Source organism: Tauraco erythrolophus, chromosome 13, assembly GCF_009769465.1.
Source record: "Tauraco erythrolophus isolate bTauEry1 chromosome 13, bTauEry1.pri, whole genome shotgun sequence".
Taxonomy (NCBI): Eukaryota; Metazoa; Chordata; class Aves; order Musophagiformes; family Musophagidae; genus Tauraco; species Tauraco erythrolophus.
In genome coordinates, this window is record NC_141477.1 from 22268721 (window position 1) to 22295663 (window position 26943).

At 44.9% G+C, this 26943-nt stretch overlaps 1 protein-coding gene across 1 annotated transcript in view; it reads right to left on the reverse strand.

Moving 5' to 3' along the window:
- LOC104380953 (vascular endothelial growth factor receptor kdr-like) overlaps nucleotides 1-26943 on the reverse strand; it is a 94609-nt gene that overhangs the window by 55987 nt on the left and 11679 nt on the right. Inside the window, exons 4-10 of the mRNA XM_086619916.1 lie at nucleotides 22485-22612; nucleotides 18156-18315; nucleotides 16622-16758; nucleotides 14992-15151; nucleotides 14243-14360; nucleotides 12203-12378; nucleotides 523-673 (exon numbers count right to left, since the gene is read on the reverse strand). Of these exons, the coding sequence (XP_086476042.1) occupies nucleotides 523-673; nucleotides 12203-12378; nucleotides 14243-14360; nucleotides 14992-15151; nucleotides 16622-16758; nucleotides 18156-18315; nucleotides 22485-22612 (1030 nt within the window). The remainder of the gene's footprint in view (nucleotides 1-522; nucleotides 674-12202; nucleotides 12379-14242; nucleotides 14361-14991; nucleotides 15152-16621; nucleotides 16759-18155; nucleotides 18316-22484; nucleotides 22613-26943) is intronic.

Sequence of the window (26943 nt, forward strand, 5' to 3'; positions counted from 1 at the left end):
GCTTCTGCAACGCAGATGCTGCTCCAGGAGCCCACGCTCAGCGTGCACTAGTGAAGACAACCCTTAGGAAGTGGCACAAATTCCATATGGCATCTAAATGAAGCCAAGATTTAGCAGGTTTGTCTGACAATAGCTCTTACGGGGAAAAAAGTGTTACCTCTCCACAGAAAGCACCTATCTGCTTTTTCTGTGTCAACCATGTAGGCTGCATCCAAGAGGTGTAAGAAAAGATCTTGGTAAGTCAGAGGGACGTTGCTGGTCAAGTTAAAGAAAATTCAAGCCTGTTCTTCAGTCACTTTAAACTTATTTGACACAATTCTGATGATACAGAAGGTGCTCGTAACTCCCAGAAGATCGTACGCAACTAGATGTCTGCTGGGTTCATAACCCTTGAGATATTTAGGTGGGGAATCACTGCTTGTGGTTTTTAACGAAGGTAAATAAGATGTGCTGGAAAGAAAAACTGACTTGAAACTACCAAACTGGTTTGCAACACGTTCATCTGTAGGAATGTCCACTTACAGCGTGTCTGTGAGGCTGCAGGGCTGCCACTTCCACTCGATCTTCGGGTCAGGGTTCCCACTTACGGTGCACTGGATTTTGTGTTTGCTTCTTAATTCCACCTTCTCAATCTTATCGAAATCAGTTTCCTTTTCATAGATTTTGGGTCTCTCTAGAGAAAAACAAACAAACAAAAAATGTAAATGAGCAAATTGACATCCGTGGTCAATTGACCATTGAAACTCAATTGACATTTTGAAACTTTTTGCTGGGATCACTAAGTGATGATTTCGTGAGGCTGCTGGAGTTGTAGGGAAATTACCAGCAGTACTGGAAGTATTCATCTGCAGAAATGTGAGTATTGTGATGTTTCAGAAAAATCATAGAATCATGGAATGGTTAGGGTTGGAAGGGAAATACATTGAAATACTACTGCATTCATCCTAATTGCTTTCAAATGTTGTTGGGGACCTGCTATACTGCTGGAAGATTTATGCCACGAAACACGTATTGGTCAGGGACTGCAGGGTCAGGCTGTTAGTCTGAGTACGGTGGACAAAATAGCATTTGACTTCTGATGTCACCTCCTGAGAGGAACCTTATCAACAGCTGCTGTTCTGCAATATTGTGACCATTGTGCAGGTTCTCCCCAGGGTTTTGGAAAAACGGTCTTTTTGATCCCAAAACTTTGTTTTCTTTTTCTGTTTGTGTGTAACGTGTGCTGGATGAAGGGGGGAAGAAAGCAAGGAAGAAGTGGAGGAGGAAAACCACTTGTAATGTCCAGAAATTCTCACCAACAGCAAAGCCATTAAAAATGTCAGTGCGTTATCCGCGTCTGGAGGGGTTGTAAGATCACACCCTTGGACTGGAAGTCTCTCAAGAACAAACTTTTGTGTGACACTTGCAGGGCTGCTTGTTGCCAGCAGGAAAGAAATGCTTTGTCCCATCTACTTCCAGCTCCCACGGGAACATGCGAAAACGAGGAATAACGCTAAAAAATCCCCAAAGTGAACTGAACTTTTCCTAACCTCGGAGAGGGTGGGTTTGAGTTTGGGGTGAAAGCACAGACTCTTCCCTTGTGCGGACAGCTCTGCCCATCCTTGGCCATATCTCTTTGTCTGCTTCTCATAACAGGAAATCAAACAGATTTATTGGTCGGGGTCCCTCTGCGGAACACCTCTGGGCAGCCAAGCGCGGCCGCTGTACGCTGAGGGCTTTTGACAACTTGGGAAGTGAATGTAGATTAGATTTCTGGTTTTTGGGTTAACTTATTTTTTCTGCTGTCATGGAGGCCCCAGATATGTAAATATGAGCTACTGCCCACCTCATCAATCTTGAGCCCTTTCCCTCTTTTTTTTTTAATAGCTTTTTTTGCCTTCCAGCCCTCTGCTCTTACAAGAGAACTGACCAGGCTGATCCCATCTCTCGGTGGGATCCTTGCTTTCCATTTCTCATGGCTGCCAGGTCAGACTCTGAAAAATCTTCTGACCTCATCATTGTCTGAAAATACATCAGCGTTTCCTTCTCGACCACATGAAAGGAGTATTGGCTGTGGTTGGTTCAGCCATATCCTAAGTCTCATATAGTAAAACATTAGCTGCTCTACAGAACCTTCATTAGGTCCTGATTAACATCCCAATGTTAATCCCAGTTAAACCCAACTGACCCGCCGTGTTTGGTTTCACTCTTGTGTTCCCTTTTGCTTTTTTGATCCCCTTTGGTTGAGTCTTGTTTCCCCGTCTCCCTGCACACGATGTTGTATCAGGTTCCAAAAATCCACTGCTCACTCCTTCATCCCTTCAGACAGGGAGAGGGATTGTCTTTTTGTGAAGGAGAAGACGGAGAAGGGAGCAGACAGGAGGGTGCTTCAGACTGTGCTTAGGGTCTCTCAAACTCAACGTCCTCATCAGTAACGTGGACGCCAGGTTTCCTGCCCCGCATCGCTCTGGGTTATGCAACGTGCTGCTCATCAAGTGCTTTGAGATTGTGAGCAAATCACAGGGCAAATTATTGGGATTAACGTTGAATTTCCTTGTAACTGGCATCTCATTTCCCATCAGTAAATTATTTCTGATCGTAAACATAATTTTGTAAAATACCCTGGAGAGAGAAGCGCCTGTTTCATTATCTCAGACATTTTTCTTTTCAGTCTGAAATCCTGTGTTTGGCGTGTCTGGACTGACCTCAGAAGTGTGATTTTCACTTGGAGAAAGAGACTTTAAGTTGAGTGTGAAAGGTTACTCAAGTGTTATGTGAAAGGTTACTCAAGTGTTAAGTTTTCAGGGCTGTGAGAACAAAGCTTTACACACTTGGGGAGGGAGACGGTTTGTGTGGGTTTGTGTGCGTGAAAGAATATGGGGGGGACAAGGTTTGATTACAATCTTTTAATTTTAGGAGATTTTTCTATACTCTGGTGAAACGACGAAAATGACTGTCATTTAAATTATCTGTCTAAAAAAGTAATAATAATTTTGATTTGGTCTAATTCAAATAAGAACATACAAGAGTGACGAATGAATTCTTAATTCCTCAATTACTTTACTGCATGGCACTATTAAATATTACTTGAAACCTAAAATGAGTCAAAATGATTGATCAATTGAAATAATTGTTATTTATGAGGCTTAAGCAATTATTTTCTTAAAACTGGAGGGGCTTGCAAAAAATACCTCCCCATTGTGTCTTCCATAGTGCCTTAGAACACGGTTAGTGTGGGGTCGTAGCTAATTATGGGCATGACAGTCAGAAATCGAAGCAGTTTTTGTAAGCATCTCTCTCTTTTTCCCTGCAAAGGTTGTGATGATGGTGGGTGTCGTTCTGTGATGGTGCTACTGCAGTGGGGACCAGCCCCTTCCCAGTTCTGGACGTGCCTTCTTTGTGCTTGTAAGGGTGCTGGCACTGGCCCCAGCGCCCTGCGGGGTTGTGATGTGATGAGCAGTGCGGGGCATTCGTAGGGGGGATATTTCTTGGGTTGAAAACTTTCCGAATCTCTGCACGCTCTCAGGGCCATTTACCTCGTACCATGAGCCTTGAAGGCAACTGGAGCTTTTCCATCCACTTAGCTCGTTGCTGGGCCAGATCTGGTTTACAGAAGTCGCCTCTATCGGTGATCAAACAAATGAGCTGCCTTCTCTGGTGGGTACCAGCCTTTTGGATTTGCTCAGACTGCAGCTGGGTAGCGGGCTTGGTGGGCCAGCAAAAAGGCTCTGCACGTGAGGGTGATGAGGAGCTTTTAGCCTGAACCCAGTGCTTATCTAAGGCACACCTGGGAGTGTATCGCTCAGGTAACTCTCTCCCTTCTCCAAACAGGGCTTTGCTTTCTCTTTTATGTTTGCTTCCTAAGCAGCAGGGTGGATTATACCCAAATTCTTGTTCATCTTTGCTCATGGTTAGGTGTGGGGGAAGGCTCAGGGTACAAATCCATTTGTAAGCACTGCCAAAATCCAAGTGTATTTCTGGTTTCACCTTAAATTATGCATCTAAAGTGTGGATTTCATCGAGGCACGTACGTTTGCATGTGTATTGCTGGTTTTTAAGCAGGCCAAAAAAAAAAAAAAAAAGCTGTTGGGGATGGAGAGCTTCAGCATGCGTTGGACTGAGGGCAGTACACAAGCTGAGGAACCAAACAAGCTGCCTCTGCACAGAGCCCCGCAGTGCACCGTTCCTCCTCCAGCAAGGGCAGCGTGGAGCCCTCCGTTCTCCTTGGAGCTTTGTGGCTGTGCCAAGAGCCTGACCCACAGCACCCTCTGCTCACCCACCCGTGGGCTCCTGGCCACCTGCCCGTAGAGCCTTGCCCCAGCCCGCAGCCCTGCCTGCTGCAGTCGTGCTGAACTGCAGGAGATCCTTAAATGCTCTTCATTCCTCACCCAAACTATCCTTCGCTATCCCACTTCTTGCTATCCCATCCTATTCTTGCTTCCCGCTACCCCGGGCACAGAGATCTGCCTCCTGCTGCCTTTCGCCCTCCGCCTCCCGCCCCTTGGCCGTTGCCCTCCCCAGGCGGAGTTTCCTCAAGCAGAAGCCAAACAAACCTGAAAAGTTTTCTCATCTCTGGCTGCATTTGGGACACGCAATGTTCAGGTGGCTTTAAATGTCTCGAGATAAATGGGGTTTCGTCCTCTCCGGCTTGACGTGCGATCGTATCCCCAGCTCGCTTTGCAGAGGTGCAGTTGCTGGTGTGAGAGCTGACCTGAATAGCTAAAGACTTTGCTGCTGCTGCACTGTGCAATGCAATCCAAGAGCTGTTGTGCTTACTGCAAATTTCAAATCGATCAGCATTATGTAAATCTCACCTTACTTTCTAGTGTTACTTAGTGAGCGGCATTAGGAGCAAATAACACGTGCAAGGATTAGGACAGTGACCCTCTGGCATTACCCCTTTTGCAAGAGACTCTCCTGTCTCTAAATTCCTTGCAGGTGTTACTGTGGAGTTGCACACTTGTCACCCAAAGGAGCATCCAAATACAGAGGACAGCACATAGCAAGATTCCCTGCCTTTGTAGAGAAACTTTGCTTTACTTTCAGTAACCTCTGACTGAACTGCTGTTTACGTACCTTCCCCACTTCCATTCAAACTGGGTTTCAAAAAATCTTCTCACAGTAAGAGCATCATTAAAATAACATAGAGTGGTCCAGGGAAGCGTTTAGTCTCAACCTTATGTACTTTGCTGGACATGGGGCTCCATTAAAACTCTTGATAGGGAGGCAACTTGTTTTCTCTTTATCCTCTTTCCCAAAAGCAAAAATAATTTGCACTTTAGAATCTGTCATCTGATGTTTGTGTGATACTTAATGGAAATACAAGCTCTGCAGTTAGGGAGGTGAATATTCTGTATGGTAGATGGGAAACTTATTAATACAAGTTTGGGCTGGTCAAACAGTACGGGAAAAAGAGGAGGAAAGTTCCCCCAAAGTAAAAACACTTTGTGTTCAGCTCACAAGTGATCTCTGTGGTTTGTTTGTTTGTTTTCTTTTTTGTTAAAAGGAAAGAAAAAAAAAATTTAGTTAAATGACCTGAAAACAAGCCTTTTGTTTCAGGCTGAACAGAACAGTGTATTTGACCCCAGCTGATTTTGCCTGGGCAGTTTTCTTTGTTTCCTTCTGTTGGCTTTTCTGTTCCATTTTGCGCAGCGCCACGTACGCGGCTGCTGAGGAGTGGGTGCACGGCGCCGTCCCCACGGAACCTCTGAGGAAGCAGATGCCAAGATGAAACGAGTGCCCAAAATCTCTCTGTGAGTGAATACCATGGCCAGGAATAGAATTAGGGTCACCGATGAGCGGTCGCCTGCCTAATCTCTAGCACACACACGGTGCTGCTCCATTGTGACCCGCCGTTCCGGGCTGGGATGCCAGCAGGGTGGAAGTGAATGGAAGAGAAACCGTGCAGCTGGGTTCTGTAGGGACAGATAGTAAGAAAAATGACAGGGCACTTGACCTACCCTACAGGGAATTTTGTTGTTAAAATGGCAGCGCAGCTCGGTTTTGCTTTTTCTGACCTCGTGCTGTCATTTTTGGATGTATCTATCTTCACCTTGTAGGAAGAAAGCTGTCTTTTCCAGTCCTGTACCACCTTTCCCGGGTCTGTCGTGCAACTCTGATGCAGCCAAGCTTTGGGAAAAAAACAGGGTTTTCTCTTGCCTGTCTCTCCCCATCTTATTTTTTGTGGCTGAACAGAGTTCAAAAGCAAATGCATAATGATGAACTGTTTAATTTTTAGCAGAGCAGGCAATTTTCTAGGATTTTTGTCTCTGCCCCCTTTGCCCACTTTTCAAAAGCGAAAAGCAGCAGTTAATCCACCTGCAGGCTTGGCCGAGAGGGAGCAGGAAACCACATGCTGCCACTTTCCGACTTTTCCCCACCGCTCCGGTGTGTAAGGGCTGTCAGAGAGACATTGCTGCTGCAAAGACGTGAGTTGAATGCTTCGGATTTTTCTGGCAAACTCCAGCAGGCCCCCACCTTCCTCTTCCTAAAATTGCTTTGGCTACTTGCAACAAAATGAAAATAGCTCATCTGACTTTTTCATTAGGGGCTCTCCTGGGAGCGCACGGAGGCTGAGCGCAGGCTGGACTGCAGAGCTAAGAGTGTGCTGGGTTTGCATGATGTCAGTGAGAAAATTCTTCATAATTTGCTAATAATTAGTGTGCCAGAAAAGCCCACTGCAGTCCGTGCTGCTGGATTTTTTCTTTTTCTTTCATATATCTCCCAGAAAAAGCCAGTTGTGTCTCTCCTGCCTGTGTCTGACAAACGAGACTTGAAGGATAGACTGGAGCACTGTATCCCTCTGTCCTTGCTCGCTCAGCTGAGCATCCTGCCCACCCAAAGCACTGGCCAGAGCCATTGCTGCCAGTACCCGGGAGGAAGGCAAAGCAATGGGCTCGGGGAAGAACACATTGGATGGAGACAGGCTCTGTTTTATTTTGGGGTTTCTAGTTTGCTCGGCTGGCCCAGGAGGTGGAAAATTAGATTTTCTATTTTGACTTTTCCTGGATGGGTTATCCTCCAAGGAGCTATGCAGGAGATGGATAGGATACACAAAGGAAAACCAATCCTGGCAGGGTACCGAGGCGTGCAGGCAAGGTGAAGGTAGATCATTTTACGTAGCCCTGCTTTCTCCTATGTGGCCCAGTCCTTTAACCTGAACATCAGTTGGGTTGCACTAATAATCCAACGAAATTAATGTTTCTCACAGTGCAACAGTGTCCATCTTAGAGATTCCTGTGGCCCTTCCATGCACAAAAGACTACAGGAGTCTCCTGTCTTGTCTTCAACTGGCTTTAACTGAGATCCTTCACTCTAAGAACTCTTTTTGCCTGAACTGGCATAGCCCAAATGTATTAACCTCATCTTGAAGGCTCGTTTCCCTCTTCAGACTGTTTCTGGGTCTGGTTGAGGTGATGGGGTATTTGTTCACGTGGATCACCACATATTTATTAACTTTCATGGAAATCACTGGGGACCCCTTTGATGTCAACTCATCCCTTGCAAGCCAAAGTAGGTCAGGCACAGAACTCCTTTGCCTTTGATTTTAAACCAAATTATGAAGAGCTGGCCTGACTGCAGAGTAGGGTAGCATATGCATCATGAAGGGCTCTGGAGCTAATTCTCCCCAGTAGGACACCGAGGCATAGCCGGTCACCTTGCTGACGTAACAAGGAGCACATGGCAATGCACACGTGAATTCTCCGTGCACCCCTTTTATTCCAGTTCTTGCCCAGGAGAGAGGGAATTCATAAGGAGCCTGTGAATGACTACTGCTTATGGGAGAGGCTATTTCTAGCACTTAATCCTGCATTTCTTACAGATACAACACAAGAGCTTGGGGGATCAAGGACTCTACAAGGGAGAGTAATTTCAATTGACTAGAGCAGCTGGAACCCAAAGCAATATTTGCTGGGAGAGCCTTGAGGGAGCACAGGAGAGAAACTTTGGGACAAAGAAGAATGGCAAAGTGGTGAAGGAGGTTATTCATCCCATTTTTGAATTAACTTATGCTTCAATACAATCTTTGCTCACAACGTGGTGGTCAGAGCGTGCTGACTGCTCCATAAAGGGCTCAGCAAGAACCCTGATACATGCAGATGACTTGTGCAAGGGTGAGAATGAAATGGGCCCTGCTTGCCCGTAAATAGATTGGAGGGGTTTTGTTTATGTTTTGTTCTGAAACAGCTTTGTACTCCAGCCCGGAATAACTCTTTTCTCCCACGTTTCTCCCTCTTGGCTGGCTTGGATGTACAGCCACCAGCTGTTAGCTAGGATTGTTCCTTCTCCTTGCTCCCTCCCCTCCAAATTCTTCAGGACATTATTTTCTCGAAGCTTTTCTCAATAAGAATTTAATCAAACAAAACAAAAACACAGCAACCCGCTGCTTCTTGGACAGTGTTTGATGTGTAAATATGTAAAGAAGGAGTGTTTTGAAAATGCAATCAGCTGCCTCCTGGGGACTGGAGTCCTACAATGAGCCAAGGTGACTCCACAAGGGAGATATGTGCTCCTGCAAGATTAAATTCCAGCTGCAGTGGGAGCACGGGTGACCAGAGGCACAGCTAAGCCACTTCTTAAAGAGACATTTTTTGAATAGCAGCGTGATTCTCCTCCAGGCCAGGCAGCTCTCGCACGTCTTCGCGTGCCTCCTTCCTGCGCGTCGTCAGCCAGGTCCTCGCCTCGGGCCACCTCTGCTATCAGTGCCCACCCTGCAGCTCTGGGAGTTATCTGCCCCTTTTGCTCCTTCTTGCCTCCGTGGAGCTGAGACGATGGATACCTCTGCGTTCTGCAGATACTCATCGCTTTTGTGGCCATATCGAACTTTTTTTTGGGGAAATAACTCTTAATATTTTACTCGTTGCCATGGAGTGAAATACCTTGCACGTACAGCGTGCGCCTTATGTCAGAACTACTGAGATTGCTGCCAACTGAGGATACAGGAGGTGACCCCAAGGAAAGCCTCAGCAGGGCTGGTTTTCTGCCCCGTCAGGAGATACAGTGCCTATAAGCTGCTGTCCTGGAGGGCTCAAGCGGATGACTTCTTGTCTTGTTCTCATCCTGCTTAAAGGGTTCTCTTCTGCTGCCATTATTATTGCATGAAATACGCTGCAAAAATTAATACAGCGCAGTTTGATGGAGGAATCCTGCTGCTGTTTATACTTTGTTTGTGAACAACGATTCACAGCACCATTAACTTCAAACTTCCTCTGCACCTAGTTCGAATTTGCCGTTGATGGGTTTGTCACAGCACGCTGACTGCCAGTGGTACTGTCTGTGATGCTCGGGAACGTTAGCGACGAATTATTTTGAAGAGACTCACAGGAGAGGGGGCTGTATGCTTGCTTATCATTTCTTCAATGCAGTGGCCCCTTGCAGCAAAAGAAAGCATTCAAATGACATTTATCTTCTCATTGAAAAGTCTGTGTAAATAATTTTCCATCTTCTAAGATCAGAACTCACTCACTTTTACAGGTGCAGCTCCGAAATGTAAAAGACTGGCCCTGGCTTTTGGGGAGCAATGCTGTTACTCAAAAAGAAATGTCATTTCTCAGTAATAGGGAGCTGGGAATGGTTATGTGCTCAGCATGAGGCTTGTCGCTCGCTGAACTGCTGCAGGCTCCACCTTTTAGACATGATGCAAAACTGATGCTCCCACCACCGTGTTCACTTGCAAGCCCAAGAGGATTTTTCCATCAAGTCTGCTAATCCCTGTGTTCAAATTCCAGCTGCAGTAATTGCAGACTGCCCATGGTTTGGGGCAGAGACATTAATCACCCCTCCCAGCTCAGAGGTGGTTGTGTTTCAGTGGTGGGCAAGGTAATCCCTGTATAAAACGGCTAGAAAGTGTGTTTTGGTCTCTTTCTCCGGGTCTAAGCATCTGCTGAAGTTCCAAGCAATTTAATCTATTCAGGTGCAATGCCAGGATATCAGTCTGACGGGAGATAAAGAGTCAGGTTATTTGTTGAAGGGTTAAGGGAAAAATTCAAACCTGCATTCCGTTTGGAGCTTCAGAGTTTTTTGTGAAAGGAAAGCAAATGATGCCCAGATCTGGGATGGCAGTCCCTTTAACTGAAAGCAGAAGAAAAAAGGCAGTTTGCTGCTGTTGGATAAGCTTCAAGAGCAAAATTTGCCTTTTTTGGTCTCTACCCACAGGCGTCTCAGCAAAATGACCCTCTCCTTGGGCTGGGTGCTTCACAAACAGCACGTCAGGTTGCTGCTGAGAAGAGCCTGGCAAAGGCAAGAGATTTCCTGGGTGTTTTGTGTCCATCCTGTCTACAGCCAGGGCAAATATCCTCATTGTGTGCAGCCTTGAGCTTAAAAACAACGGCACTTTCTGGCAGATATTTTCCTTTGCTTGCTCTCATTTCTGGGATGACCTTTTCCTAGAAAAGAGACACTTGCTGTTCGTTTTTCCTCTGCTTCTCCATGCAGAACCTTGTGCAGTGGGTAACGTTCCTGCAGCTGCTGGACTTTGCAGACTCTTGAGAAATGATGTTTTTGCAAGGAAATAAATTATTCCTGATTGAAGTCTCTGTTGGGCTGATGTCTCAGAAGGGCCAACAATGAGCACCGGGCTAGGCACACGCCGTGGGTGAGACAGAGTACCGCGTACTCGTGCACACAATAGAGATGAAAGGCTCATTCTGTGGTTAAGAGCATGGGATGGTTTAATCCTGAAATAGCATCTTGCTGATGCAAACAAGGTCTGTTTGTTTTTTATGTGCCTATTTGGGGCACGGCTGCTCTTCAAGTAAACATTCTCTTTTGCGTGCAAACACCAATGTTTACCTTGACAAGATAGTTTATTATCATTCTTAATTTTCTCTTCCTTTGAACGTTTCCGTTCTCTTAGCAAGAAGGCAAAACCATTGTACGGATAAACAGTCTCAAGTGAACAAATTACTGCAACTTAACACGTTCCTCCTCATCAGCTGAGCTGCAGTACCTGACCATAAGCGTGTCCTTAGCTCTCTCCACTCCTAAATCACACTTTAGTTTATGTAACGTTTAAGGTGGTTTAAGCTACCGTGTCTTATTTAGCATTTTTAATAGGCCAAATGTGCCCAAGTGACAAGTTCTCCATTCGTTAGGCATTGTTACTCCTTTGTGAAGGGAGAAAGGTGAAATGAGAAGAACACAAAGGCTGGAAGTTACACGGTGCAACAGTACATAAGTGTACAAGACAGGACAAGTGAGAATATTTTTAGGCGTAAAGAGGATAAGGAGGAAAGAATTCACTGCAGAAAAGAAAGCAAAGCTGTCCCCAATAACTTTATCTATTTCACTGCCTGAGCGAACCTCGGGAAATACAAAGGGAAGCAGAGCTAACTTTTGCTGAACTCCTGCTTGGCCTCGTGATTCAATCTCTGTTGCCAAATTCAATGGATTAAAAGAGGCAGTGGATGTGCAAAGAGACAATGTGGCTCTGTCTTCCATTATTCCAGCAAGGGAGATTAATAAACGTGATTCCAATATCTATTTGCCCTCTGTGTCAAGTGAACCTGCTTCAGTGCACACCAGAGTTTACTTCGGTTTTCTCCAGATTCCCCTGAAAAGGAACCTGTCTCTCGAGTGCTCCCAGCAGATAAGTGACAATACACAAAATACAGACTTGGAAAGTATTTCTGTAGCAGGATGATGGAGAGACATAAAAGACAGGGTAGCTTATCCAGTTCCTTCCGTCAGCCCTATTGGGACTTTTCCTGTCCCAACAGATGTTCTCCAGTGCTTTGCCCAAGCTAGTTTTTAATCTCCAGGGATACAACTTCCATCACTTCTCTTGGGAAACTCTGCCTCTAGCTCTAAGACCTCACTACTAGCTATCCTCCCAAACTCCTATTAAAATTTAAGTCCTGTTAAGTTTGTCCACTTTCAAGCCATTTCTGCCTCCCTCTGCGGAGACACCGTCCCAACACAAAGGTGCCACAGACCGTGTCTGAGGTGCAGTATCTCAGTGGAAAGTGACTTTAGATGACCTAGTTTCAGATTAACTCCTCATACCAGCTCTCCATTCTGTTGCTTTGATTTAACACGTGGTGAAATGAGGTGGATGGATCTTCAGTGGTTCCTAAGTAAGGTGGGAATCTATGCACAGTGCTGTATCAGCTCGTATCAGCTAAACATGGGGAAATGTCACCTGTTCCTGCCGACTGGTAAAGTAGGATCACAGAAAAAATGAGAAAGAACCCAGTAGAAGTCAATATAAACATCAAGTCCTTACCTGTCACTACCAGCTGCATGGTGAGGTTCTTATACAGGCCGTATTCTTCATTGCTCAAGACGATGGTGTAGTTTCCAGCATGCTTTGGTCTCACATCTCTTATGCCCAGTTTGTACCTCATTGGATCCAGCTCATAGCAAGTGTGGTTATCCTTGATCGGTTTGCCGTCTTTGTACCTGTTTTGAAAATCCCATCAAGGCTTATAGAATCATAGAATAGTTTGGGTTGGAAGAGACCTTTAAAGGTCCGTCTAGTCCAACCCCTCATGATGTGCATGCATGCACGTTAGCCCTCAGAAAAGCTATTACTCAAGTTAGGTGGGTACAGAGTCATCCTTTGGAAACAGCAAGGGAAACACAGATCCATAATCACTGCTGGAACTGGACATCTATTCCTTTTACCCTTTACTCATAGCACCTGCAGTGCTGTGGGATGGCTTCATCCAGCAAACAGGGAAAAGAAATGTATTTGAATGGATCTGAATGCTCAACTATGATCAGAAATGTACATCTAGATGCCCCCAAATTATGCTGGATGTGCAATACTGAGTGCGTCGGTTAGCCAAAATTTATGTCATCAGTTTTAAACCAAGATATTAATCAAGCAGAATTGTCTTTCAATATACATGACCCTTTAGTCTTTCTGAAAACGTTGAAGTCTGTGACCTGGAGAATTCACAGTCGATAGGAAGGTCCATGAGGAATCCACAGTCTTGAATCTTCACTAGCTAAGAGAAGGATAGCAGAGTCCGCACGAGCAGACTCCACTGCTAATCGATATGCAGATTTGAGTTATGAATATGAAATAGGCCAGACTTTGCCACACACAGAGCTTTAGGCTTGGTGGAAGTAGAAGCTGAGGCATGTGTCCTACTGCCTGAGAGTGCTGGAAACCTCCTTTACAGTCATTTAAACAACTGTCCTGAGAGACCTCCAACATCAACAGCTGTAGCGTCGAACACGCAGGGAAGGCAGCGCTGGTGGTCCCAGGCAGCTCCCAAGGAGCTCCACACTCAGCCCCGAGAACAAAGCCTTGGCAAAGGCAGACGGACCCCACTTCAACTCACAAAAACATTTCCATCTCCTAAATAGCAGCAACAATTAAAAATATCTCCTGGCAGCACTGATTTCACTGGTGTGACCGAATATTAGAGAATTTCATGTTACTTCACTGCTAAAAAAAGTGCAGCAAACCCAACCTTGAGCAATACTTTGTGCTGATGGCCAGGGCCCCCTGGGTGGGACTCAACTGGCCATGGAAAAGTGCACTGTGCTGGTGCTAACTCACCCAGGCCACCTTCTCTGCCAGGACAGGCAAACCCATGCCAGCTGTCGTACGGGATTTCGTACAGTTAAAGATGTATTAGATGTTGGATGGGGTTCTTAAAGACCCCCTGTAGAATGAAGCATAGAAAAAGTAGCAAGAGAGAGGGCAAGCGATGAAAGGGTAAAGGGAGAAATGGGCATCTCCTGGAGCTGCTGACACATCGTCCCTCCTGTTAAGCTGATTCATTACGGTCCTGGTGGAGCCTTTACTTTGCTTGGGAGGACTCACTGCACTGTCTGCAAGGGTCTGACATTGATGGTGGTACAGGATTAGAGAAAATGATTTAAAAGTTACGAAGAGAGACAATTTCTCATGTTGAGAACGTATCCTGCAGCTTTCTGTTATGCACCACCTCCTTGCAGACTGACCACCAGTAATGCTGGTAAATTTGTAGCCCTTCCACAATTGCTTTCTACTTGAATCCTCCAAACAGTTCTGTGTCCAGGGTAAACGAAATTTGCTGTTCCTCCTGTAGGGACCTTTTCTGCATGGCTAGGAGAGAAAAGTAGCATGGGAGAGAGGTTTGGCTTGCCCAGCTTCACAGGGCATACGTCAGCACAGAGCCGGGGTCACATCTCCTTAGCTGAGCTGTGAGACCACAGCTCTGAGCATTCCCAGCTCCCATCTTTTGTCTGTGTAGTAAGGAACGGTGGGAATCTATCCTAGACAGGAGCTTGAAAGAAGGTCACGTATTCCTGATTTGATGGTACTCACCAGGTGACGTTTGGGCGAGGAAAGGCGTCCACCTTAGCAGCCAGTTTCAGTGACTTGTGTCCTGATGGAATCTCATAGTAAGACCCTTTCTTATGTGAAACCATGAGGAAAGGTTTGTCTGGGGAGAGAAATGAGCAGGAAGACGAGTGATGGTCTATCTGCCACAGAGCAGTGCTCGCATCTCTGAACCGCCTTGGGTCTGCCCTGGGTTTTTTGCAATGCAGATCTGCAGAAGCTGCAGAGAACCAAATGGAATGACAGGCTGTGCCCGCAGATCCCCTGCAAAGCTCAGCCACGGCCAGGAAGGTCTATCTCCAAATGGTCTATCTCCAAATGAAGGATTTTATATTTAAAGCAGACAATATGCATCTGCATTGCCCCTGGAGCCACGTGTAGAAATGCCTGGAGTATCCCTTGTGTGTGTGAATGCCAGCAGGCCAGATTTGCCAGGGCATCAGCAACCACACTTGATGCCACCTCTTTCAAAACAGTTTGGCTCCTGGTTGATCCGTGTCCTCAGGCATGTTTCGGTCTTGAACTCTCTAAATTAGAGTTTCTTTGAAAAACGCAGTGCTGGGTGCTGACTCTTTTATAGCTTGATTAGAGATTATAGATGATTAATGGTTGTTTTAACTAGTTGGCATTCTTCCTAATGCCATCTGCCTATCAACAGGTTTAATAATGTGGCATTATCCTTTAAGCTTAAGAGTCTTGGCTGGTGGGTATGCTGGTCGAGCTGCAGAACTTACCGTACACTGTCACTGTGACGTTGGCCTCCAGCCGTGTGACGTTGAATGTTTTGCATACGTACAGCCCTCCGTCCTGCACGGTGACATTTTCAATTGTCAGCTTACTGCCGACTTTGTACACCATGCCACTCTGGTCCATTGTTCTTCTAGGATAAGGGTGCTGGAAGGTAGGAAAAAAGGGGTCAAAGAGCAGCATAAACTGGATCATTTTGTTCAGCCTTTCAAAGTCTGCCAGTAAAGCAAAGCAGCGATTCGTGTCAAAATAATCGTATCTCCCCGCCACTGAAATAAGGAACATAAAAACCAAATCAGCAGGAAGAGCGCTTGTGGGAGGTGACATTATCAAGTCTAATAAGAGAGAGAAACAGAGTGGGATTGTGGTGCTTCTCTGCTGAAATCTGGGCAGGCAGGTGAAGAAGGGGATGCACCAAGGATCAGCCCTTCTCAGGGACCAGATCCCAGGGATCTCAGTGTAAAACTGCCGTTGCCATCTGTAGGGTCAGAGCTGTGCTTTGGTTTTTTTGTTTTGTTTGTTCTGTTGGGGTTATTTTTGGTCACAGTCAGTATTTTTCTGCCTTAAAAAACTCCTGCTTTCTAAAAGAAATATATTATGGCAGAAATATAATATATTATGACAGCCTCGTGCCAATGCAAATTCCTGAAGAATTTTAGAAAGCATTATCACTTCTGATAGGATTTTTGATCCCAGAGATCTGGCCAAGAAGTTTTACATTTATAATGTTAGAAATCTAAGGAGTCTTCATAGAAAAACAACTCTCTTCTGTCATATGGATTTCAAGAAACAAAATTCAGTAACACCATATTGCTTGCATTCCTATAAATTCAATGTTTTATTTTCTGTAGTTACTTCACCAAAACAAAACCAGTCATTCTTTCTTTAAGTAAACAAAATAAGTCAAAAAAAATCAATTTTTAGGAATCACATTTTGCACTTTTCTGAGAGGCTTAGTTGCTTCTTTGAAATGTGTTAAAAAGATAAAAAATTAAATTCTGAGCATCAAATAAATGAACTGATTTGGAATATGCCCCTTCTTCCCTCTGTTTTTCCTTAGGAGAACTGAAAGGTTTTAGTACATCAAAGCAAATGCTCAGTGTCTTACAAGTTTCTACTTCGAATTCGGCATTTTCGTATTGCATTCCGCAGAAAGCTCAAGAACCTCCATTCAGAATTTAAATTTAATTCTTTTGTGGAGATTTCAGCAGATACTATTGGCTTTTGTATCACTTCTTCCTACTTAATAAATGCCAAGATGGATGAGCAGATTGACAACTTGCAACCTCCTTTGAGACTTGCCACTGTGAGCCGGGATCAAGAGACAGCCCAGAATTGCTGACTCAGCTGTTCTTCCCAACAAGAAACCCACACTCCTGGCTTTTCTTGCGAACTTATATTTAGCCTGAGATTTGCAGTTTAATTTGCAGGTACAAGATGGCCAGATGAGTTTTAGATTCATCCAAACTGAAAACACAATCAGTTGTAGGCTTACAAAGGGTTGGATACGTTTCAGCATCAGTAGTAGTTGGGGTTTACTCAGCCCTGTGAGCAGATCTTGCTTTTGGGCAGGGGGAGGCTGCGTGAAAGCAGAATACAGAATTTTCATCAACTCACTCTCCCGCTGGGACACGTCCATATGAGCTCAATGCGCCCGTTGATGAAGGTTTCTGCAGTGCATTCCAAACTGAGGGTTTGTCCAACCAGCAGTTTTTTGGGAATTGCTTTCAGATCCAGGTTCTGTACTCTGCTCTCTGAAATGAGAAAAAGCAAAGGTATAACCACGCAGCACTCTACGTCGATGACATTTAAGATGGAATCCGCACTCCAATTGCCTCTCCAACATCTGCTCCTTTCACAGTTTCCAAAACACTTGGCTTTCTTCTCTCGTTTCTATGGAAATTGTTGGAAATGCCCACACAATGGAAACGTTAGGTCAGTTGTATAAATGCCTGAACATCAGCTGATCAAACTAACTGATCACACGTGGACACAGCAGTTTATGAATTACTTTTCTTGCGTTTGCCGTGTTCGGCTCCAACGCTCGCTCATCGGCTCCACAGTGCTTCTCAGAAAGGTTTTTGAAGTGACTCATCCTTTTGAGTGCCTCAACATTTGCGTATCTGCGAGAGGATTAACTTCTGTGAAACACGAAACGTGTTTCTCCTGCCTCTGATGACCAGCTCTCTTTCCTTACTGAATGGGATCCCCAAATCTTGCTCCTATACATGTCTTGATGCCTTCTATACATCGGCTCTGAAATGAGCCTCCACCCTGTTCGTGGTGCCCCACGCCAAACACACGTCTGACCACCGCAAGTCATTGCCTGTGTCCTGTTGGGCTAGAAAGGGGTGACCTCATGGGTTTTTTAGCTTTGCATTCATAATTCTGGAAAAAATAATTACTCCAACAATGAAGAAAGAGAGAGAGGGATTTACAGGACTTTCATTTGGCTGCCATACAAATTTACAAGCCTGTTGTTTAAAGCCAAGTGCTAATTGTATAGAAGGATGCCATGAGCTAATGGGAATGAAGTCACAATAAACTCTCCTCTGTCAAAAATGTAATATATGAGGGGAGAAAGAAAACACATTGAAAACAAAGGAAAAATAAATTCTAATTGGCTTCATATAAATCCCCAGCACTCAAAAATGTAATGTTTAGTTGCTTCAAATTCAGATTTGAATTCTGAGCTGAAGCTCAACTGTAAATACAAGGGAAAGGGTATAGTAAATCGCCAAGAAAAACCATATAAAAATGCAAAGAAGTGAATTAGCAGTTTAATGAGATTTTTATACCATCATCTTGTGTGTTTAATGACCAGAAGCAAAAAGAAAGCTACTGCTTGGTTTATCCTAAACCAGCAGTCGTTTTACTGTAAATACAGCTCAAACCAAGCAAACAAAGCCTTGGTGGGGTTTGACTAAAATACTCCTATTTTGTACCACCTCAACACTTGGTAATTTTTCAACTGAATAGGAAAAAAAGGGAAGAATGAGTTTGCTTTTAGCGTTCCAGCTTGGACTGGCTACAGAGACATACCAATGAGCTACATCAAATATAATTGAGGCTGACCAAGAAATAATACCCAGGAGCTTAGCTAGGAACTAGAAACATTGTGGTCGCTCCTTGGCACACAGTAGTCACTCACCCAACCTCTGTGCCAGGTAGTAGGAGGTGAACACGCTTCCACTGACGTTGGCAGTGCATGTGAGTACTCCAGAGTAAACAAAAGAATGAGAAGGGATGACAAATCCTCTTCTGGGGTCCCACACCATTCTCTTGAAGTTCATCTCTACAGAATAAGGATACTGAAAGAGAACAGACAGATTGGAGGCTTGTGAGACGTTCCCTTACCCCTCAGACCATAGAAGTAACCAGCCAAGGCTGTTCTGCTTTAGAGGCAAGGTAGATATTTGACCTTTCAGAGTGGTTGGTGGTCTCATTCCACACATATCTTAAGCAACATCAACATAAGCAAATAGAAAAGCCCTCCCTAAGGTGTGACTGTCTTTGAAATCCAAAACTTGGATGTAATAACTGAAGCTTTTGATTCAGTAGCCCCGCTCCTTTCAGATCTTAGGCAAGACACCATGCTACCCATTGTAGGTCCCGTTTCCCTCACTCTTTACTGGAAATAATTATGCCTGTCTTATATGAGTTCTGCAGGGTAATCTTCTTGGCAGTGTTTAAGAACAAAATTTGCTTCCCCTAATGCTACATGTAGCTGCCACATGTTTTCCTGGGATCTCACAGTACTTAAAAAGTTAGACCCCCAAAAAATCAATGAGTCATGTCACTAACTGACCTGACGTCAGTCATCTATAAGCTGTGGGCTAGGGCTTGTCATCACCTTCTCTCTGTGTCACAGAAAGGGATGAGACACTTTCAGAGCAGCCTATCGATTTCCACCAGGCACCGAAGCAGCATGGATGGCTCGCGACGGTAAATCGTAGGATGGCAGAAATGAGGGGACTTAGTAACGTAGACATTTTTTGTGCTGAATTCAAAACCACAGTTGTAATGTTCTGAGATTCTTGAAAAAACGGTGGCTGTAAGTTCTGCTTATGAGGAAGAAGTGAGGATACGAAATGTGGAAAATAAACTAGAGCAAAAATTAATTTAATAAGAATGAACCTTCTGTATACGTTTGGACAGCACCAATGCCAAGCAGGTTAGCTTTGGTTGGTGGGAATAGTTTATTATTATTATTAACACACAGGGAAATTGTCTGTTTGCTAGAGAAAATGCAATTTATTTTCCACTCATTTTGAAAATCCTGGATTATAAGGCAGAAAAGAAATAAGTGAAATTAAGTGCAGACAAGGAACTCAGGAGTCTGTAAAGGAGGAGGTCACTGCCATTGCCCCGGTTCAGCCTGTTTGCAGGCACAGGCTGTAGGTCTGACGGTCCCGGCAGGTCATGGGAAGGCCCTTTGGGACTCGGGGTGCGCCGTGGGGGTGTTGAGATCACTTTTGGCTGAAAATGAAGGGCCTGGGGAAGCCTCAGTGTGCCTACACTTGCCCCATGGTAGCTGACTCCATTTGCACGGAGCTTCTCCCTCCTTCCTACCATATACTGGCTTCTCAAAGGTGAGGCAGGTCAACGTTTGCCTTTCCCTTGCTACCTTGTTTTAGCTTTCGGAGCTCGTCAAGGGAAGAGCTGCTCTCGGGACTGCAAGTGGGAATTTCCCCAACAACGTGATAATTTTGCTCTCACTCTTGGTGTTACGCAGCACGCGGTTTATTTTTCCGTCTCCAAACAAACAGCAGTCTGGTGTGGCAGTGAGGTTTAAATAGGATTCAGTTTAAATAACAGTTCTGTTCCGAGGAAATTTCAGCTCCGGGCGTCGCGAGCGGATGCTCGTACCTCTGGTGTGAACACACCATTGATCGGGTTGGCATTGGTTCGGGTCGCGTGTTGTTACGTGTTCAGCACAGAGCAAAGGCAAAGGAATTGTGGCTGTGGGGGAGCAGGCACAGCCAGGCACTAGCTTTGTTTGGAAAAGGTAGGAAACGTGGATTTCATGTAAATACTTTTGAAGTAATCAAGCTGTGGCATCTCTGTTCGGAACCATTAGGAAAATTCAGGAAAATTACAGAAAGAGATCTGAGACCTGAGGCTTAATCGTGCTTTAACACCCATGAAGGTCGAAGCTGTAAGTGGCAAATGCACAATGAACCAGACCAGTGACTAAACAGATCTGACAGACTGAAAATACCTGGTTTTGTTGCCCTGAGTTAAAATCGTGTTAAGCAAAAAAGAAAAGTTTGAAGTGTGTGTCTTAGCATGGGTTTATTAACAGCAAAAGTGATGTGTAGGGTTAGCTGGGATCTGTTTAGTATTAGCAAGAGGTACCTCTCTCCATACATATTTAAAGGCCAGAGAGTGCAATGATTTTAAAGTCTAATGGTAACATAAGGAACTTAATTTACGGTGGAAAAAAGTACATTTTCTACAAGAATAATAAAATGTGATAAAGCTGAACTTCATGGTTTGGCAGCTCTGCTCCCTGACGGCTAGGGGAAGGGGAAAGAAAAAATAGCCCTACTCAGGAGGCCCTTTTCAACACTACACACATCTTAAACGTCTTCATAAAATATTCAAAAATATATATTTAAACAATCAAACAAAAAGCGTCAACGCTGCTTGAAGGAAATCACAGCGGCTTTCCTCCCTTTGAAGTTCGTTGTCTATTGGAGATTAAATTTGGAAGAAGAGGATGTTCTAAATTTGTCTGGTCGCCTTATTCACCTCTCCCCCCCATCCTTACCTCCACCCGCTCCCGCCCCGCTTCCTCTTCGCACGGGAAGCCGCCACCTCGGCTCCGCACGGCGCTATGAAATTCCCGGACAGGGCAAAACAAGCAGTGACTTTCCATGGATGGAGCTCGGGGCCGGCGGCTCCCGAAGCCAACAGATCCCTCCCGAAGCCAACACATCCCTCCCGAAGCCAACACATCCCTCCCAAAGCCAACACATCCCTCCCGAAGCGCATCCCCTTGAGCACTCCCAGCTCACAGCCTCCGGAGGGTTCCTTCAACATCTCCATCCCTGCCCTGCGCTCCAGCTGCTCTCCCTCCGAGGGGAAAAATCTTTTTGGGGGACAATTTCCTTTGCAATTCAAAAAGGAGATTTCAGTAGAGATCTCATTCCAGCAGCAGCTTGCAGCAAGGTAAAGGACTTCAGTTTGTGCTTGAAGAAATGACCGGGAGAGAATTTAGGTGGCGAGCAGGGAGAGCAGGGCTGCCTATAAATAAGGGGATAAAGGTGGAGGTCTGCTTGGTCCAAAGCCACGTTTAGGCTCATGTGTCTGTACCGAAGTCGGCAGCAGCACTCCAGCAATGAATTTGGTTGAAGTAGGCTAAAATAAGATGGGGATGCTTCATTTTTATAGCCAAGGAGGAGAAGGTGATAACACTTATCCTGGCTAAAGTGATAAGCTGTAACTGCAGAGGAGCCTTATTCCCCCTCCCTCTAATCCCTGCTGACAACATTTAAAAATAGAGATCTGCTAAAGCAATAAGGCCAGCGCTGTCCCTCGGCACGTCTACTGGAAATCTGCCATCGGTCTCAGCAGGAGCCGGAGCACTCTCTCAGGCCTCCGTGATTCCATGTGCTGCCTCCCAGGAGGAGACATCCTACAACTAAGATCTAACTGCTAAGAGGAGCAGAGGTCCTCAGAACCCTCTACCAGCACAGCATCAGCCCATCTAGGTGTGGTCCACCAGCACACCGTGTCCAGCAGAGCAACCTCATCTCTCCCAGCCCCTCCAGAACGGGCTGGGGAAGAAGGAGCAGAGGCAGAGGACGAGCTCTTGGGTAAAAGGCAGGACTGGAGCCAGGAGACCTTTGTTCTGTTCCTCACTTGGTGACAGGCTTCTCTGTAGAGCAATTCTAAAGCCCTTTAGATGAGTGACTACATCTCCATCGATTGAGGAAGCCCCAGACCTTAAATTTCCATTTTTATTATACAAAATGGCCTTGGCCTCCACAGACCGTTCTGTAACCTTGACATTCAGGTGTAACTGCTGCTGAAGGGATGGATGCTGTAGCCATTTATTTCTGAGGCTGAAACTTGCTTTAAATTTATGAGATCAAGCAGAAACAGGCAACTGTTCTGAGGAGGTTCAAGGTATAAAAGAGAGAAGCTTTCATGAGGATAGCTAATAGCCAGGTATTATACAAAGAATTTTGAAAAAAATTATGTCTGGTCATCTATCTTTGCCAATTTATGGAGGAACATCAAGCCAAAGGATGAGAAAAATATGTGATAAACTCAGTCTAATCCCCAAAACACCCTTGTACCCAGTTCAGTAGTATTATACTGCAAGAGCAGGACTGTGCTCCTGGATTTTCAGTCTCTTTGCTATTTTTTTTTTCTGAAACTTACCTAGCTTCATACATTTTATTTTGTATTTTTACCCACTGTGCTGCAGCCCAGACCTCTGTAATTGACTGAGTTTCTCTGAAACACTTACCTGGGTAAGCTTAGGTTTGATGTCCGGCGAGGTAACTCGGCAAGGGATAACAACCGTTTTCTTAGCATCTAAAATGTAGATTATTTGGGGATGTTCCGGGTGAATCTCCACAAATGGATTTTTGTAGTCTGCAGGGAAGAGAACATTGATTTGCAAAACTGCTTCTTTACTGATCGATGACCAGAAGAGCACTGTCATCTGAGCAGCCAGCTGCCCGCAGACAGCTCACTGCAGCGTGTGACCACGCATCCCGGCACATCTTGCTTGTTTGCAAATGCCAGTGTCATTTAGGGATTATAGCCCATGGCCAACAATTGGAATATTTGGCCAGTTTGCAGTGTAATCTTGTAAAAACTCCTTTTCTTATCCGTTCCCCATCTGTAAAAATGAAGTTAATAGATCAGCTCCACAGATCCTCATGGCACTTGAGTTAGTTCTTTCCCCAGTGCTCTGAATTTCTTCTGTAGGTGATACTCGACCTCAGTGCTCGTGAATTTAACAGCAGCTAAGTGTTCCTGTGGGTTTAGAGCAGTTAAGGGAAATCTACTGAAAGAAAAAAGCTTCTTTCTGTGAATTAGAATCTCTAGAATACTGCAGAAATCGTGCAAAAAGGGAATGGAGACCCGCGATATTCAAAGCCAGGCAAAAATAATCTGTTTACCCTAACAGTGAAGTAACTTGGTCACGCTCCTGGGGAACTGTGGGATTTTCTACAGATCTGCCACAGTAAATCAGACTGGATATAAATATACAATATAAATAAAAAAAAATCTGAGGTAGTTTAAGTTAATGGAGCTTCTGAGTCTCATTCACTGATTTTTCATTGCATGAATACAGTGATGGTCATCAGAAAATTAAAATAATGTTTGTGAAATCCTAAAAGCATCAAGATTTTTCTAACAAGCATTCTTTGACTTGATATTCTTATAGTAGAAAGTTTCGAATACCGTTCAGCTAATGCAATACCAGCTACACCACACAGCGGAGGCAATCACCTGCTTTTGGTTTGGATTCTGCTGTTGGCAGGAAAGGATGTGCACCCTGTACAATAACCTCAACCTGCTTATCCTTGGCTTGGGACCCGCCTCCACACACTTAATTATATTTTGGAAATGGCTTCACCTACAGCATGGGAAATAGCTGACATGAAAGGTTTGTGAGCAATCTAGGTTGCAAAAATGTGCTCTGAAGTCTTCTGACAGTACTTTAAAAAAAAAGATGTGCTATGAGGAAATGAAAATCAGTTTTCCAAAGAATGCTTAACTATTCCCAAATGGGCTGAATTGCTACGGAACACAGTGAACCAGGGCTGACAGATCCATCGCTGTGCATTGGTAGGAGGCCTTCAACAGTGGCCAAACATTTTATGGCTTTGGAAAAGGGAAACACCTATAGTGTAGGTGACCTGTTGTATAATGAGGGAAAGCATCCTTCTTGATGAAGATCATTAATGTACTTCCTGAACTCCCCTTGTATCCTCATGTCATGTTTCCTCTCTGATTCCTGATGTAATATTAAGGGATTTTTAATAGAGAAAAAAGTCAATTACTTATTGCTTAGTGGATCTCGCCTCGCTGTCTCTCCAGAAGTTGCCCAGAACAACATGCCTCTCTGCACATACATGAAGAAGTCCACAGGCTACCAAATCAGGATGACCATGCCACCTGAGCTGTCTTACAGCCCCTCTGTTCAGCGTGCACCAGCCTGGCTCTGCAGCACGGCGTGAGCATCTCCAGTAAGGGCTGCGTACACCCTCACCTGCCATCAGACATTTAGGAAGTTTCAGATACACATCTGAACTTTCTGGTTAGGCAGCCTTGAGCTGAGAAACCTGATCTCCAGACCACAACTTTGTAGCTTGTTCCAATCCCTAAACCTAATATGAAATATTTATGCTCGATCCAGTGTCATATGCAGTTTCCCAAACAGGTCTGCTAAATTCTTACATTGAGTCACGTTATGAAAATTTGTTTAGTGTTTGTCCCAGAGCATCAATGCTACATAATGCCTCTGCAGTCTTGCTCTCCAGCTAAACCATACTTGGAGGTATCAAATGTGATATTTTTATAGCCAATTTTCAATCCTGTGCAAATGGTGAAAGGCATTTCTACTTAAAAGAAGACCCTGGATAATTAAAAGGAGGTCCTTGGACTATTTGTTGTAGGAAAAAGTAGTAGAAAAAAAGATTTGTGTATATTTGCAACAAGCACTGGGAGTGCAAAAAAGTGTAAGGGGAAATGTGTTAGTATCTATTTCTAGTCTTATGGAGAAAAAGAGAGAACAACCAATGTGCCACGTGCCAGGAGGACAGGATGAGAATATAGGCCAAGAGGAAACATGCTATGAAAAAAGGAGCTTCTTGATAGCAAACTATTTACAAATCTGGACCAAATTTTGACTAATTGTTTTGACTGAAAAGATGGGAACACTGAATTTAAAAATATTTGTGCCAGTGTTTTTAGAGGGAATTTCAGAATAGCACTGTTTGTTTAAAAAGTAATATAAATCAAAAAAGGACAGCTAAGCAAATGTTAAATAATACTAAAATGTCAGAAAATATTGAACTATGTAATGACTGAAATATCTTAGTCACAACAGAGTAAAATTTCTCAAAAATATTTCCTGTTCAGGGAAGAAAAAATAATTATTTAACCCCATTCTCCTCCATCATCTCTCTCTACCTCCAAGACTGACCTCTACCAAATTTTCAGATTCACAACAGACCTAAAAATAATCTACTTTTTCAGCTGTAAATAGGACAGATACTCATCATGGTGGTACCTAACTGCTGAGGAACACCTGAATGGGAAGAATGAATTTACAGTTTGGGCTTCGCTCCAGCTGCTCTCCAACCCCGCGTAAGCCGGAGAAGCCGACCCCGCGTGTGTTGGGAAGGAGATGCTCCAAGCAGGAGCACTTCCCAGGCAGCTGGACTGTGCACTTAGCAGATAAGCAAATATAAAGGGGCTCAGCTTTGGATCTTACCAAAATGACAAAGAATAAATACTGAATAGGGAACTAATCACCTGCCAGCTGATACCTTTGTTATGGTTTGTGCAGAGAAAAAACTGAATCCTTCAGGCAGCTCCTAAGCAGTTCAGGCTGATTGCAGCATGGAAAAATGATCTGCTGGAGCATTGGGAGTGTCACTGCCAGCTTTACAAACGTGTTCACCACCTTAAGTTAATCAGCAATCAGTTAACTCCTTGTAAAAAAGTCTCTCAGAGACAGAATTTCTTGAAACAAAAGGGATGGGGTCGCTTTGCTTTAAAAATGATAACCTTGGCCTCGAGGAACATCTCTGATTCCAGATGGTGTGAATCAATTGCACTCAGCCGTTGCAACTGGGAGAGCTGTGGCATGGGGAACGCGGGTGTCATCCTCTCTGCCGTTACCAGCACGCAACTCCGGGGGAAAAAATGGCCAGCAAAGAAACACTTTATGAAATAGGATATTTCCCTGTAGCTTGGCACCGCTGTTCCTCCTGAGCTGGGAAGGTCATGTACCCCGTGAATCTTCCCCGTAAAGAAACACCCATCAATTCCCATAGGGTAATGAAAAAGAATAATTCACCGTGGGCTGCGGAGCTCATTACCCGGGAAGAAAGACAAGAGCTGCAGCACGTTTAGGGACTTATCAGCTGCAGCACCAGCTCCGAGGCGAGGGAAAGGGCCCTCCCCTCGGGTCTCAGACTGGCTGGCTGGCTCTCCAGGTCAGTGGAAGTTTGCAGGAAACTGCAGCCAGGCCGGGGTGTTACTGTTTACCCAGCACGGCTCAAGAGGGAACACAAACAGCAAAGCGGAGGAAGCAGAAGCAGCGGGACCGTGGAGGGGAGGGGAGCCTGTGGTCCAGCTGCAGGGACAGGGACGGGCAGAAAAATCAAGCTAAAGTCACTAAAGCGACTCAAAGGTCAAGTGCCTACAAGAACATTGTTTACTTTCGGGCAGTGGAGCCCTGGGTGATTAAATTCTCGCTGTGCCTAGAAGGAGGGAGATTAATTGCTGCATGCGAGGAGCGTGGGGAGGGTCCCTTGTGACTCAGCGGTGTCACAGCGGCTGCCTGGGGAACAGTGTGTGAGCACAGATATGGGGCTGGTGACATCTGTCCTTTTGTGTAGTGTTATCTGTAGTACAGGTGACTATCTACCAGGGAGTGGTGGAGGTCTGTTATGGTGTCATGCTCCCTTGGTGTTGGAATCCTGCTCCCCGGAGGGCTCACGGCCCCATCCTGCCAGCTGGGGATCCACCCCAGGACTTCAGCGTGTTGTGGATTCAGGCTCTCTCCTACAGCTCTTTACTTTTCAGCAGTGTATATCGCCTGCTTGCGTGTTCAAAACATCCTCCTGAGACACACTCACAGGATTTTGTACAGGATTTTGGGTGCTTTTCATTTCTGCTCGTGTTTCGTACACCGTGGTGACAATTTGTCTCATGACGTTTGTGTCACAGCTAAAGCTGTG